General features: G+C 43.2%; 1 protein-coding gene across 1 annotated transcript; it reads left to right on the plus strand.

Annotated features, from left to right (window-relative positions):
* The first annotated feature begins 420 nt into the window (after window positions 1–420).
* Window positions 421–15,557, plus strand: LOC124013914 (serine/threonine-protein phosphatase 6 regulatory subunit 2-like). The gene is made up of 23 exons (XM_046328474.1): window positions 421–779; window positions 4,200–4,365; window positions 4,985–5,239; window positions 8,626–8,812; window positions 8,899–9,036; window positions 9,174–9,239; window positions 9,360–9,586; window positions 9,861–9,985; window positions 10,268–10,422; window positions 10,592–10,831; window positions 11,389–11,453; window positions 11,594–11,709; window positions 11,821–11,906; window positions 12,042–12,122; window positions 12,198–12,295; window positions 12,418–12,475; window positions 12,578–12,705; window positions 12,819–12,991; window positions 13,105–13,249; window positions 13,444–13,526; window positions 13,678–13,837; window positions 14,185–14,307; window positions 14,571–15,557. Exons 3-23 carry the CDS (start codon window positions 5,013–5,015, stop codon window positions 14,620–14,622), a joined length of 2,733 nt encoding a protein of 910 aa, XP_046184430.1. The 5' UTR covers window positions 421–779; window positions 4,200–4,365; window positions 4,985–5,012; the 3' UTR covers window positions 14,623–15,557.
* The last annotated feature ends 766 nt before the right edge of the window (window positions 15,558–16,323 follow it).

The following is a 16,323-nucleotide window of genomic DNA, read 5'->3' on the forward strand; positions in this document are numbered from 1 at the left end:
CCCAGATGTGAAATCCATAGATTAGGGCCTAATGAATTTATTTAAATTGACTGATTTCCTTATATGAATTGTAACTCAATAAAATCGTTGAAATAGTTGCGTTTATATTTTTGATCAGTATACTTTAAAATGACTAAAACCAACTCGAAACTGTGTAGAAAATGATAATGGCCTTTTTATACAGTTTATTGAATGTGTCCAGCTCCCTAATAATGACGGAAATTAAAGGTAGACAGGGTGTTCCAAAAACGATGGATAGAGAAATACATTTTGCAAATGTAGATGGTGAGGCACAGGAACATTACCAATTTTCAGTGCGGCCCTCCGGACCTAGTTGGAGACCGAATGTGGCCGCGGGGCAAAATTTGTTTGACACCCCGGCCACAGAAGAAGTCAATGCGCACTCCCCTGCGCGCCTCCGCGATAATATTCGCCATTTTGATTCGAAAATATGACCGAGTTTTTCCTGCTTTGCATGCTTGAGCTGGGAAGAGGCTAGCTTATGAATTTATGTACTGTAGAATATATGAATATATATTACGCGTAATAATATTGAATATACAAGGTACAAATGTGAGGCCTGTCCGTTGCCACGTCACGAGACAAATATCCGTGTTACCAGGTTGACAGATACTTTGCTCATACTCCTCGTCAGACTGACCCATCAAAACAAATCACGTTTGGCTAGTTCGCTAACTAACGTTAGCTATTAGCTAACGACGGTAGGTAGCGCAACATTAGCCATACAGACGAGTGGATTGCAAACTTTGAACAAAACGGTAAGTTTCTCAGGACCAACGTTGGCTAGCTAAAGCTGGTGAGTTATTTGTGCTTGGCGACTTAAAATACCTGGTTAAGCTATCAGTATCTAGTTAGCTAAAGAGGGTTAGCTAGCTTTTGCCAATTTAGCCAGCTAAAGTTGTGTTAACGTTAGATGCTAGTTATCGGACTCCGAGAGAAACTAACGCCGACAACTAACCCTGTAACTAGCGACAAAGTTGATGATAATTTGCTCAACTCCTTGTGCTAACGCTAGCTAAATTGTATGGTAACGTTAAGTTAGCTAGCTACCTGGATAGCTAGCGACTCAGGATTCTCTACGCCTTTAACTGTGTCGAATCCCTCTGGTTTAGCCAATCTACTTTTTGCTAACTGAATTAGGTAGCTATGTCCTAGCTAGCTAACGTTAATACTAGCTGACGTTAGCTGCTGTTCAGACATTCGACGTTAGCAAGACCAAAAAGAGAAGTGAAGTTCTTTCAAGATAATGTTTCGGTTGCAAGAAACATTAACTACCAAACACGTTACTTCCTGCATTTGTGAAGATATACTTGTTGCGGAAAATTCCACACCGTTGTAAAATTATAGTTGTCTAGAAACAAATCGACGGTCTTGGAATTTCTATCCATTGAACAAACAAACTCAACCCCGTTTCCAACTGCAGGGCACGGGTTTGGCACTGGCAGATAATCAGATGTCAAGTCTTCAAGTAGTGAATAGAAGTAGCCAGCAAGTACTACTGTAGTGACTTGAAGTAAACAGAAATGTGAGCTTCCAACACTCAGCAGTTGATGTGCATTTCTTGCCAAGGCCACCACCATATAATTTTACAGCTCTACAGAGCACTTGTCCCTGCATTGTCAGACAAGGAGGGATAGTAACCCTAAACCATCTTGCAAATGTATTTTCAGAGACATCATCAACACGTAAAAGTATAATTTGGGGGGGTTGATGTGAATAAAACAATAATAGAAAAAATATTATATACATGTTTACCTGAGACAATCCTACAAATAATAATAATTCACTTTGACAACTGTAGCAATGTATACATGTCCATTGGAGAGTGGGGGCAGGGTAAGTATACTGTCCGCATCTAAATAATGGAAGTGGGGAGAACAGTCTGAGGTTCTTCGTAGGCTTACAGACAACAAAATGGTCATGTTTGTAAAAGCAGTTATCCAAAACCAACCACATCTTGAATCCTAGGTATAAGGTGGCAACAAAAACGAGCGTCTTAAATGGGGCTACTTTTCTTAGCAACTCATGGAGAAGCACAACTGCAGGTGCCTAGCAGTGCAGCCAACTGAGACCGATAAGCACCTAATTAGGAAATGGGAGAGCCTGGCTCTGTCCCAATTATGTCCATAGCCTCCTTTCCCTATCAACTCTCTTTCATAACCACTGATCGTAGTATACTTAATTAGTTTCCACCATCTTGCATTTGCCTATCTAATTAGTGGTCATTAAGGTGAAGAGCCAAGGAAAGGAAGCCGTCTAAGATTTGTGATTGCTCTGTCTATGCCACGTTCACGTGCTATCAGAAATTCCTAGTTCCGACTGGGGAAGTTTCACTTATTAAACGACCCTCCAAATCTGAATTACAAGTGGGAAACTGGAGAAATTGTGACTTTATTGACATCTACAACCTTATAAATATGGATGATGTAGCTAGATTGACCATATTCTCAATTTTAAGCAAGCTAGCAAACTATTATTATTAGCAATGTTAGCCAGCTTATCAAGATAACTAAAATCTTGTTGGTTGACGAATTGTTCCGATCAAAAAGCACATGCATGAAACAGCCGTATATCCGACATCACAACTAGGAAATAGGAAGTTCCGACGAGCATGTGAATGAACGCTGCGTTACTACGCTGCCCCATAAGCCACTTGCTTTGCTTAATGACAGGCTACTGTTAGGTCATAGCATCCAGTTGATTGCTCTTCAACCATTGTTCTTTTCATCATTTACTCTATTAGCCAGTGGACTGTTTTGTTGAAGATGCCCCTGGTGACTTCTATTTTAGATGATAAGTCAAGTTTTTAACTTTTTCCTGTGTCGCGTTCACGGGGGAGCACTCTAGGGGTTATAGTTGCACTAGTGTGCTCTGTATGAATGTATGCCAGGTGGACTCTCCCGCACATGCAGGATTGTCCAAATAAGAGGGAAAAGTAGGAAACACTTTGTTTTCCTTTTTCAGACCCATTATTGTGTTGTGTGGGCGGCCAGTCAGTGTTGTATTGCACAGGCCAGCACATTCGTCTTTTGTTGACTAAGCAAGTTAGTTTGACTTTGTCCCTTCTAACATGCTTGAATAATGGCCTTGATAGGCTAGTTGGTGTGTTTATCATAGCAACCATAGACCACAGATTATTCTAAACTATTCTCATTTCCTGTCTGTAGTTGTGGTTGCCTAGGCTATAGCTTATAGCTAGGTTGTTTAGTGTGAGATGCTGACGTCAAGAACAGTGAAGTAGCTAGAGCTAACCACAACCTTTTCACATTAGTGATGTATGAGTGAGGGTCCAGGAAAGGATAAGTGTGCATTAGATGCTTTTACTTCTGCATATATTTTAAAGCATACAGGTAATAATATTTATTGTAGTAGCTAGGCAGCAACCCCTGGTAGTCAGTCCAGTGTTCATACATTAGACTTAAGACAAAATACTCATGAATTTCACTGTAATTGATAGCCTATGCAAGCCTATAATCAATTTAAAAATGCTTGTCTCATTTCATAAAGCATTTGCATAGGCCTAACAAGACCCGAAGCATGTATCTGGAATTTTGTTTAAGATTTTCCAGCCGGCATCTTAGTTGATGGCATGCCCATTTTTCTGTGTGAGCCTCTCCATTGTTGGCCAAAATACCATTCACTATCTTCAAGTAATTAAGTTAGCTGGAGTTCTTTTGTTAGTGTTCTTGACGACACAACACTAAGCATTGCACATTTCACCGTTGTTAGGCTAAGTTGAGTTGATATGTTAGTCTAGGTCTTGTTCTCTTTTTTTATAAGCCACAAGGCAAGTCAGGACAGGCTGTTGGCACATCAGTTCATTGTCTCATTCATAAAACTGAAAGCGAAGAGTTCTATAGAAGCAGGTTGACTTAGGGTTTGGCTACTCTAGGCTAAGATTTCAAAAGTCAAACCCCACTACAGCTTTCTCACTAGCAGTCTACTAACTAGAAGGCTAGGTCATGACCCTATAACTAATGACAGCCAGACAAACGTCTTTCTCGAATAGCTCTGTTCAGAATCCTCGTTGTAATGTCGAATAAATCTGATGCAACACAGTCATCTTAAAACACAAGATGCATATAATACTGCTGCTGACTAATAATAGATGACTTTGCGATCAGATGCAAGGTCCTATGTGAATTTAATTATAATCCCCATCCCCTTGTCTCTCTCAGGTTATGGTGAGCCTTTCAGTGTGTTGTGTACTAAGGATGCCTGTGTTCTAAGAGGAGACCCATGTTGATAAATGACAGGCCTTACCACGCTCTCTGCTGTCTGCACAAACACAAATGCCTGCCTTTGAGGGAGGTCTGATAAAAGATACCCACATTTAATCTGCTGGTAAGCACAATTACTGGATGTTACATCTCAAATGATATCTGTAATGAGTTTGTTGTTCATGTGTGGACTGAGTCAGTGACCGGGTTTTAATGTTTTTAGATGTTCCTGCTTCATTGTTTTCATCTGTTTCTTTGTATTTCCCCTGTTACCTTCCCTACCACGCATGAACCTCAGCTCTTTTAATCTCTTTCTTCCTCATTAATTTCATTTATTTTCATTTCAAAGCGCTTCATAAAACAAACAAGCAATATCATGAGTAGCCTAGCTTTAGTTAGCTATGTCAAACAATACATCATAAGTAGCCTAGCTATAGTTGGCTAGGTCAACCAATAAGTCATCGTCATGAGTTAGTTGGCTAGTTCAAGCAATAGAGTGCATGCATCCTTTAAAGATGGAGAGGGACAGTTCATGGCTTGCTGAGAGGACTGTAGTCAGGGAGATGGTGGTGATCTTGTAGAGGGCTACATAACCACCAGAAATGTGCAGAAAAACTAAATGTCTAATAAAAAAATAAAAATAATTAAAACCAATATTTAAAGGAGCTCTCTGCTTAGTCTACTACAAGGGCACCATGCCAATATTGCGTCCCTCTCTCTGACTCTCTCCTTCCTTCTCCTAGGGCTGTGCCCCCTGTCCAAGCAGCCACCATGTTCTGGAAGTTTGACCTGCACACCACGTCCCACATCGACCAGCTGCTGGACCGGGAGGACGTGACTTTGCGGGAGCTCATGGAGGAGGATGATGTCCTGCAGGAGTGCAAGGCACAGAACCGCCGGCTTCTGCTCTTCCTCTCCCAGGACCACTGCATGACAGAGCTGGTCAACCTCATCACCACAGAGCCCCCTGCTGACTTAGAGGAGAAGAGCCGCTTTAAGTGAGAGAAAAGGGTCACCCACTTGGGAAAGAGGGGATGTGTATTGAGAGGCCACATTCAGCCCATGTACAGTGGGGCAAAACATTATTTATTCAGCCAAATTGTGCAAGTTCTCCCACTTAAAAAGACGAGGCCTGTAATTTTCATCATAGGTACACTTCAACTATGACAGACAAAATGAGGGGGAAAAAATCCAGAAAATCACATTGTAGGATTTTTAATTAATTTATTTGCAAATTATGGTGGAAAATAAGTATTTGGCCACCTACAAACAAGCAAGATGTCTGGCTCTCACAGACCTGTAACTTCTTTAAGAGGCTCCTCTGCCCTCCACTCATTACCTGGCACCTGTTTGAACTTGTTATCAGTATAAAAAAGACACCTGTGCACAAACAGTCACACTCCAAACTCCACTATGGCCAAGACCAAAGAGCTGTCAAAGGACACCAGAAACAAAATTGTAGACCTGCACCAGGCTGGGAAGACTGAATCTGCAATAGGTAAGCAGCTTGGTTTGAAGAAATCAACTGTGGGAGCAATTATTAGGAAATGGAAGACCTACGAGACCACTGATAATCTCCCTCATCTGAAATGATCACAAGAACGGTGAGCAAAAATCCCAGAACCACACGGGGGGAACTAGTGAATGACCTGCAGAGAGCTGGGACCAAAGTAACAAAGCCTACCATCAGTAACACACTACGCCGCCAGGGACTCAAATCCTGCAGTTCCAGACGTGTCCCCCTGCTTAACCCAGTACATGAAGTTTGCTGGAGAGCATTTGAATGATCCAGAAGAAGATTGGGAGAATGTCATATGGTCAAATGAAACCAAAATATACATTTTTGGTAAAAACTCAACTTGTTGTGTTTGGAGGACAAAGAATGCTGAGTTGCATCCAAAGAACACCATACCTACTGTGAAGCATGGGGGTGGAAACATGCTTTGGGGCTGTTTTTCTACAAAGGGACCAGGACGTCTGATCCGTGTAAAGGAAAGAATGAATGGGGCCATGTATCGTGAGATTTTGAGTGAAAACCCTCCTTCCATCAGCAAGGGCATTGAAGATGAAACGTGGCTGGGTCTTTCAGCATGACAATGATCCCAAACACACCGCCCGGGTAACGAAGGAGTGGCTTCGTAAGAAGCATTTCAAGGTCCTGAAGTGGCCTCGCCAGTCTCCAGATCTCAACCCCATAGAAAATCTTTGGAGGGAGTTGAAAGTCCGTGTTGCCCAGCAACAGCCCCAAAACATCACTGATCTAGAGGAGATCTGCATGGAGGAATGGGCCAAAATACCAGCAACAGTGTGTGAAAACCTTGTGAAGACTTACAGAAAACGTTTGACCTCTGTCATTGCCAACAAAGGGTATATAAAAGTATTGAGAAACTTTTGTTATTGACCAAATACTTATTTTCCACCATAATTTGCAAATAAATTCATTAAAAATCCTACAATGTGATTTTTCTGGAGAAAAAAATTCTCATTTTGTCTGTCATAGTTGAAGTGTACCTATGATGAAAATTACAGGCCTCATCATTTTAAGTGGGAGAACTTGCACAATTGGTGGCTGACTAAATACTTTTTTTGCCCCACTGTATACTATTTCATTATTGTAAGAGAATCTGTGCTTAACAAAGAATAGTTTTGATTAAATAAATATTCAAATACACCCTATGCTTAAGCCATCATGGACTGACCTTTCCTCTAAAGACCAGTTGTACAAAATGAAAGGGGCTTCTCCGTAACATGCTCTGACATGGCCTGGGTTCTATGCTCAGTGGATAAGTGCCAACCTAAGACCAGCATGCATACACTTACGTTCTTTGTTTTCCTGTGATTCTCAATGTCAAACAAACGAAGAGATCCCTGTCTAGAGCGAAAGAGCTTGTCTGTGGGGTCTAGTCTTCGCCTTGTAACCCCGGGGGGTTTATCCCATCTGCTCATCACTCCCAACACCACTGCCCTCCAACCATTTTTTGTGGCAGCCACTCCCCAAGAACATGAATAAAACCACCAGAGGAAAGGTTCTTACCCCAGAGCCATAACTCCTTCACACTGAAAACGCATATGTTCGACATTGAGAAAGCACAACCAGTTAGATTTTAACCCATAGCCATCAGTAATCCTAGAGCCACAACACCTTCACAGTTCATACGTGCTTCTGCATATGATTGACATTGAGAATTGTGAAAGCACCAACACACAACTAGTTCGTTTTGAACCCACGACCATCAGTTTGAAGAAAGGTTCTTACGCCAGAGCCACTGACTAATTCACTATACAGTTGAGGTTGAGTAGAACAAACAAGCACAACCAGCTAGATTCAAACATTTTACCCAATGGTCTTACCTCATACTCCCCAAAAAATACAGTTCTCTTTGAATATTTGATGTTAAGAATCGTTTAAACAATAACACCGCCTGCTAGATTTGAACCCACACATTTAGAGGTGAGGCCAGGTTGTTATCTCACCCACTGTCTCCTCCAGAATGGGACGTTTCTTTGAAAATGTTAAATATAAAAGTTGGGATTCAATCCCTATATAATAGGAATTGTGGCTTTTTAAAGGCTATTTCGATTGAGCAGACATTACATTATTGCATCTCCGTGCAAGAGTGTCACTACAGTCCCTGGTTTGAGTCCAGGCTGTTTCACATCCGGCCGTGATTGGTGGTGCATAATTGGCCCAGCGTTCGGGTTTGGCTGGGGTAGGCTGTCATTGTAAATAAGAATTTGTTTTTAACTGACTAAATAGATAAAAGGTTACCGTGAAAGGGATCTCTGCAAAAATAGGAACATAGCCTTTAAAAGCCACAATGCCTATAACTCGTAATTGGATTGAATCCTGAATTTAGTGGGAGCCAAGATATATTTTTTTAAGGCTTTTTTTTAAGGTTGAAGACTGAATTGACAGTAGAAACACTTGAACTCAACGTCATGAACTGGGAACAGAACTCCCAGTGCCATGATAGATGCCTCTGAATTAGTTCATGTTTTTAGGTTGCTCCTTTAATGTAACAGAAGAGTACAACAGGTGGCGTTGGGTTTGAAACATGCCCTCTTGTGGACAACATCTCGCCCTCAAAAGTAGCTTACAAGACACAAAGAACACCAAATAGGCCCTGTTTCCCAAAAGCATCTTAAGGCTGAGTTAGGATAGGATGCTATGGTTCTAACGAAGAACTTAGTCTTAAGATACTTTTGGGAAACTGGGCCCTGGTCTTGATTGGGTCTGTTAACATAGCATACACAATGTGGTCTTCAGCATACTCAGTCCAATAAACATGAATTCAGAATTGACAATGAGCATTGTCAGAATATTTCCAAACATCATAAAAGTAATATTTCAAGAATTAATACACTGTACACCTCCCTCTCACAGGTTCCCTAACATCGCCTGTGAGCTTTTGACATCAGACGTGTCCCTTATCAATGACAAGTTGGGCGGGGACACGTCACTCCTGGAGACTCTCTACCACTTCCTGGAGCAGGATCCGCCCCTCAACCCGCTACTAGCCAGCTTCTTCAGCAAGACCATCGGCAACCTCATCGCTAGGAAAACAGAACAGGTAACCTCAATGCCCAAGAAGTTATAAAGGTGGATAAAGAAAGTGTAACGACCTACCTGGAGCTCACCAAACGTCTCTTGCTCCAGGTAATCTCCTTCCTGAGGAAAAAGGATGGCTTCATCGGCCTGGTGCTGAAACACATTGACGCTTCCGCCATGATGGACCTGCTGCTTCGCCTCATCAGCTGTGTGGAGCCTGCCCCCTTGAGACAAGAGGTCCTTAATGTAAGCTGCCACTGTCTGCCAGCCATTCCTGTTCTCATAAATGTTGTGTTCAATTATAAATATAATTTCTTATTGACTTGGGTGTCTTGTATTTCTCGCATTCATTCCCTGTCATACTTTTTCTTTCCTGATCTCAGTGGCTGAGCGAAGAGAAGCTGATTCAGAGACTCACAGAGCTCATCCATACAGGCAAAGATGAGGAAGTGAGTTATAGACAGTAGTCTGATATTGCAGTATTCTCCTGGACAAGGCATGGCAGTTGATATTAACTATCTGGTCAGAAGTATGAATCCTGATTTGCATGAATCTTTATTTTTTTCCAGAGACAATCAAATGCGTCTCAGACGCTTTGTGACATCATCCGCCTTAGTCGAGACCAGGCCAATCAGATGCAGGAGAATGTTGAAACCGACCCCTTATTGGCTGTTCTAGAGTCGCAGGAGAGCGTAGCGATGCTCCTGAAGACCATGTTTGAGGGGGAGAGGAGTGAGGCCTCCATTGTTAACGGAACTCAAGTGCTACTTACCTTACTGGAGACCAGGAGGTCCGGGTGAGTGGAACAACTGTTCTCTCCTCATATGTACTCTCCCTCCCTCATATCTCTTTCCATTGCCTTGTCCAGAAACAACCTCTAGCCACTTGTGGAGATCTTAAAAGGACATGATAGATTTAAGCAATATGGTAATACATCCACCTTGCCTTCTGATAGGCTGTCTGGATTTATCACCACAAATGCTTAAGGCAGGGGCTAAAGGTTGTTTCTAGACGGGGACCATCTCTCCAGCTATTTTAGCATGTGAACACCCTCGTTCTCTCTCTGTCAGGTTGGAGGGGCTGATGGATCTCTATTCTCAGGGATATGAAAGGTCTTACACTGTCAACAGCAGTATTCTACATGCCATTGAGCCCCATCTAAAGGACTTCCAGCAGCTTCTCCTGAATCCCCCCCAAGGTAAGGACATACAGTAAGGTCGTATGCCTGTGGCTGATCAATTTACGGTGGTCAGTGGGTACGAGAGACTGTCATGAAACATACAAATACTTAAAAAAAAAAAGTTATTATTTGATTATGTTGGAGGCCAACAGACTGCAGAAAATTCCAACCATAATTTTATACAAACTGTTCGGGGGGGGGGTTTACCAACCATTAACACACAATTGAATTAACTTGTTCAACAGTTCTTCCTGTATACAATGACTGTTTAGTAATCGAATTGAACATGGTGTGTGTAGAAAAGTGCAATACTGACGACCGTTGGCCTTCTGGAGGAGCCGCTGGGGAACGCCCGCCTTCACGTGGCCCGGCTGGTGGCCGCCTTGCTGCAGACCAGCGCCCCCAGTGTCTGTCAGGAGCTCTGCAAGCTCACCACCATGGACCAGCTACTGGTGTGTCTGCACTGCCGGGACTCATCAACTTGTCATTCTCTCTCTTTCACATTCATTCATTTGTTCACACTCTGGCACTTTTCTTTACCTCTCCTTTCTGTCGTTCACATTCTTGTTCTGTCACTCAGTCACCTACCATCGGTCACCACGGTTCTCTCGCTCTCTACAGGACCTGTTCTTCAAGTACTCATGGAATAACTTCTTGCACTTCCAAGTGGAGCTGTGTGTGGCATCCATCTTGAACCACTCTGTCCCAGAGGAGCGGCCCATCCCTGGCCTCCAGAACCACGAGGAGAAGCCCCCAGCAGGCCCAGAGAACCAGGGGGAGGCAGGAGGTGAAGCTGGGGAGCCAGCCAAGGCCAGTGACTCGGTGGAGGAGACCACCCTTCACAACACCCTGGTGGCACATGTAGGTGGCTTGGCAGCTCTGTCTGTCTATGTGCAGTAATAGCCGGGTGTAAAACATTTATTTGCTTATGAGCCCTTCTTTACTATGCAGAGTTTAACAAAAAATAGTAGCATAAAAGAAATAAAATCAATGTGCAGAGGTTCAAGGTAGACTGTCTGTACATAAAGGCAGGGTAAAGTGACTAGCCATAAGGATATATGAACAGAGTAACGGCAGCAAATTGAGTGTGGGTTTTGTCAATGAAGTGTGTATATATATAGTGTAGTGCAGGGTTATTCAACTCTTACCCTACGAAGTCTGGAGCCTGCTGGTTTTCTGTTCTACCGGGTTATTCATTGCACCCACCTGGTGTCCCAGGTCTAAATCAGTCCCTGATTAGAGGGGAACAATGAAACAACACAGTGGAACTGGCTTCGAGATCCAGCGTTGAGTTTGAGGGGTCTAGTGAGTGTGTGTAGAGTCAGTGCAGATTGTTTGGGTACCTTTAAGACTATTTAGGGGGTAAAAGCCATCTCGGAGCTTATTGGTCCGAGAGTGTTAAACATTGTCTTCCTCAGCTCTTCCAGAAGTGTCGGTTGGTACAGAGGATCCTGGATGCCTGGGAGGAGAACGATCAAATACAGTAAGACATGTCAGATGCTCAAATCTGGGAAACAACAGCTTTTGCTATTGTCCAGTATTGTTTCACTACAATAGCGGTATCTAACATGATAGTAGTGTCCGTTAGAGGTCATTAACCGGTGTGTGTTTTTTTTTTCTCAGGGCGGAGGGTGGCGCTAGGAGAGGTAACATGGGTCACCTGACCAGGATGGCCAACATGGTGGTACAGAACCTAGAGAAAGGACCAGTCCAGTCCCAGATCAGTGACCTCATCAAAGGTATGCGTGTTTTGATGAGCTGCCAGATTAACACTTCTGTATTCAGAAAAGAATAGCAAAGAATGTTACTGTGCCTGGGTGAGTGCTTAGAACTGGCCTGTGATATTGTAGAGTTGCCAGAGGACTGCAGAGGACGCTGGGAGAGCTTTGTGGATGAGACTCTGAGAGAGACCAACAGGAGAAACACAGTGGAACTGGTATCAACCATTCAGTCACCATCTCTGTCTCGCCACACACAAAGATGCTTTTTCCCTTGCTCAATCACGCAAGCATTCCCTTCTACACATGGTCATTTCCTCACTCTAATTATCTGTCTGTCCTGTGTGTCCCAGGTGAGCACCCATAACCTGCACTCCTCCAGTGAAGATGATGATATGGAGAGTCCCTTCCCCAACGATCTGTCACTCCAACAGGTAGGAAGCCACATTTGTCTACCCATGAGGAAATATAATTATTTTGAAAGGACTAAATTCATGTCCCCCCCCCAGGCTTTCTCAGACTATCAGATCCAGCAGATGACTGCCAACTTTGTGGATCAGTTTGGGTTCAACGATGAGGAGTTCAGTGAGCATGATGAAAACATCAAGTGCGTTTACTCATCTGTTCCACTTCCTTCTCCAATAACCAGAAATCAGCTTTGAAACCGACTGCTATGACAAAGACCTCTGGGGGCTAACAGCTGCTATTTTGTTTCCTTCCTTTCCTAAGTGCCACATTTGACCGGATTGCAGAAATAAACTTCAATCTAGATGCTGATGATAATAGTGTAAGTTGCTGTATTGTTATGTAAATGTCTACCAGCGTCATTGTGTGTGTAGTGAAAGTTAAATGTTTACATGCGTTTCCCTCTCCATGTGTGTGAATACAGGCCAACGCTACTGCCTTTGAGGCCTGCTGTAAAGAGAGGATACGTCAGTTTGACGATGCTGAAGAGGAGGAGGACATTTGGGAGGAGAAGGAGATTAACTATGCAACACAAGTCAAATCCAGAACAAGGTTGGTAAAAATTCAAGATGCAAAAACAAAGTAGGGGATGTTATGTCAATGTGCAGCTCCATCGATTTCTCATCAAACCGCTCTTCTCTTTCTCTCCCGTGTGTGTGTGTCAGATTTGGGGTGTCCCACACCTCAGAGAGCAGTCTGGAGAACGGGGGTCGGGAGCGGGACCGCGGGTCGGGTTCTGACGAGGACGACGACTCCATACAGAGCACCTCAGCTCCAGGCAGCCTGGAGGAGAGCAAGGACAACACTCCCAGTACACCTGGCAATCAATCAGCTACTTGTAAACTGTTTATTAACCATTTTTACTCAACCAATTAGACAATCATTAATGGTCTCCACTTGGCAAAAAACATTATTGTAGACTTTTTCCTCTTACCATGTTATCATGTGAAGGTCCAAGCTGGACAGCGAGTTTCGGGGAAGCTGGGGGTAACTCGTCCTCTCCAGGTCCTGCAGGCTGGGATTCCCCAGGGGGGAGTGGAGGAGACAAACAGGAGGCAGGTTGGGCCAACTTCACAGAGTTCCAACCTTTCAGCAGGTGGGAACTGAACACTCTCCATAGAGTTTTATATACATTTGATATTATTGTCTGGGATATTGTAACTTGTCAATTTATCATGTTTTTAGTAAGCCCTTTTTAAATCACCAACATAAAATGTTTACTTCATTGTGTGACATACTTAGTGGTGTGTTGTCAGTTCTCTGTACCTGAAGCTTTACCTCTCCCTGCAGCCCAGAGGTTGGCCCCAGATGTAGCTCTCCCGTAGGCAGCAGTGACGCAGACAAACAAGTCAAACTGGGTCCGGACAAGAGTGGTGAGTGTGGGATGATGGGAGGTTTCAGCCACCTGACATTTGACCTAGCTCCCCCTTGTGGAGACATTCACTATTGCATTGAACAAAACATGTTACAAGGCTTTCATTATCGCTTTGGCTTGTGCGTTAAGTAAAGTGATTGTGTGTCCAGGTGCGAGCCCCTCTGCCGGTGGTGAGTGGCCGGTGGGTGAGGGTAGGAAGGCTCCCCTCGTAGCCTCAGATAGCAGCTCCTCCGGGGGCTCCGACAGCGAGGACGATGACAAGACTGCCGCCACCGCCACAGAAACCACCAAGAATGCTGAAGTCAAAAGGTTTGTTTAACAAGAGTTAAACTCATGCACAGTAAATGCTAAAACATTTTCTGTTGAAGTCCACTCAAGCCTTAGTACCCATGTAAATAAACATCTATATTTGAAACATAACTACCACATTGAAGTAATTATACACTGGACTTGAAATGAAATTACTGGATTCAGAGTTTGGAAATCCAGGGAGCTTCCCATGAACTATGAATGTACTTTACTGGAGAGGAAGAATCACTAGCATTTATAAAAAATAAAAATGTAAAAGAGTTGGAGTGGTGTAGCTACCAAAATACAGTTGAACAACACTTCTGTTGAAGACTGACTAACAAGCAACCTAACCTTTCCTCTGCTAGTGAGGCGAACCCCATCCCTCTGGAAAAGCTGTCCCTCACAGACACTCTCAAGTCCCCCCCAAAGGCACAGCTTGCAGCAGACACACTGCCAGCCTCGGCCCCCACCTCTCAGACAGACAACAAGTAGGTGCCAGCTCATGTGTGTACAAATAATGCATGCTTGCACGTAGAGATCCCAAGCAGTTTAGGGCAAAATAATATTCTAGCAACCTGGTTTCCTTTTCCAAGCCAGAGCCAAGACACGTCTGGATGTTGAACAATAGCATTGCGCGCCTGTAGAAGTATTTACTGTGAACTCTAGCCTGCCAGAGAAGGAGAGGTGGTCTGCAGTGTAGGATTATGTTATCACCCTCTTACTTTGTCTCCTTCTTCTTCCCCCCCTCCAGAGAGGATCCACCCCAGTGCCCAGAGATGCCAGCAGTCAACGGGCCTGTCTGAGGGGCAGACAGTCCTAAACCCCAGACTGGTGTGATAGACTGTGCCATTTCCAGGGAGACCACCCCCTCCCAAATAACCTCACTGCAACCTACAGTGTTTTAATGAATCACGCTGCCATGTTATTGGACCTGGACACTGCCAATCAACACCAATAATGGGGAGAGGAGACATGTAAAAGCATACAGGCAGAACAGTGTAGAGGAAATTGTCTTCAAAGCCTTTTCTAATGTTGCACATAAATACGTGTGGTTTTATTGTAGCAGTGATCTCTTTTAAACAACCGAAATCTGAGAGGAGTATAAAGTTTTTCTGAAGGATTTGTTCTCGTACTCTTTTCACATGGTTGGACCTGAGTAGTAAGGAGCGGATAGCACAGGTCAACTTAACGAAATGATGCCTCAACAATAAATACCTTTCTGAACATGTTTTCCTTGAGCTTAAAAGGCACTTATGCAGCCATTTTTACTGTACATTATAGGACAATGTTAAGTGTTCTGCCATTTTGTCTCTCAGATCAAGGTTTTAACCAAACCTGTTTTTTTTTGTCATGGAAAAACATCTATTCTTGTACCTCACTAGTTCTGAATGTTTTAAAGTGTCCAAGGAAAAGGGTGGGTCAAGAAACAGTTCTATAGTATTAGTCTTCTGCTCATGTGCAATAATGAAAATTAGCCATTTTATTTAAATCAACTTTTAGTGTTGTCAGAAGGAAGACACATTCGGTATAGTTATGGGCCAATTAATTTGGATATAAACTGAACAAGGTTTTGATTTGTTACTGCATGTATAACCGGTTCTCCGTTGACCTAGCTAGTGAGCTGAGACCTGATTGTATTAGACTTTGTTATTTGCTATTCCCCTTAAAAATCAACCAAACATGATCTACCTATATTCAAATATCTACATTTTAAAGTAAATTTTACAAGCAATCTTGAGCACTGTGTTAATGTTATTCCTAAACACTTACAGGGCAGGAGCTGTCTTTTTGAGAGGGTCAACGTTGGGTTCTGCCAAATACCTCTAGTGCAGTGGTTCCCAACCAGGGTATACTTGACTCATGACACCATAGGTCTACTGGTAAAATTCACATGGGAGGGTACTCTGGGCAGAGCAAAATTCAGGTGGTACAGCAACCGAAAAAGGTTAAGAACCACTGCAGTAGTGTACTTACTCATTTGACACTGTGTGGTTGACCACATGAATAGCAAAGAACTTAAATGCATCCTTCCCTTTGAGATTTTGCTGGATGACAACTATAGTGCTTTCACCCATCCAATCATGTATGGTTTCCTTCAGGCAGAGGATGCATTTCAGTTCCCCCACACCCTCCTTTTGGGACTGTGGCCAGAATGGAGGTGAATCAAAATACCAACGTGTTTCAATTGAAATATAAAGTGAGTGTAGAACAAATGATTATACTTTGTATTAACAGGTTAATTGTCATAGAGTGTGAGGAAAGCTGATGCTGTCATTAATAGTATGTAGCCGACAGTTCTTGCCTTGGTTAAGTTTAGGGTTGAACGGTGAAATGAGTAGATTCTAACTTTAGACCTGACAGCATGTTCTTCAAAAAGTGCATGTTCTAACTTGGCGAGTCTGATATGTTTCTCCTGCCAAGTCTAACAGTGGCTTTAGGAAGGCTATATAAAGAGTTAAGAATGGTGATCCCTGCCCATACCACTAACTACTCCCAACAGGGTG

Source organism: Oncorhynchus gorbuscha, linkage group LG25 (genome assembly GCF_021184085.1).
Source record: "Oncorhynchus gorbuscha isolate QuinsamMale2020 ecotype Even-year linkage group LG25, OgorEven_v1.0, whole genome shotgun sequence".
Classification (NCBI taxonomy): Eukaryota; Metazoa; Chordata; class Actinopteri; order Salmoniformes; family Salmonidae; genus Oncorhynchus; species Oncorhynchus gorbuscha.

Coding starts and splice junctions, on each gene's coding strand:
- LOC124013914 (XM_046328474.1), top strand. CDS start 5,013: ATGTTCTGGAAGTTTGACCTGCACACCACGTCCCACATCGACCAGCTG. Junction 11,710..11,820: donor GATCAGTGACCTCATCAAAG/GTATGCGTGTTT, acceptor GTGATATTGTAG/AGTTGCCAGAGGACTGCAGA. Junction 13,250..13,443: donor GAGTTCCAACCTTTCAGCAG/GTGGGAACTGAA, acceptor CTCTCCCTGCAG/CCCAGAGGTTGGCCCCAGAT.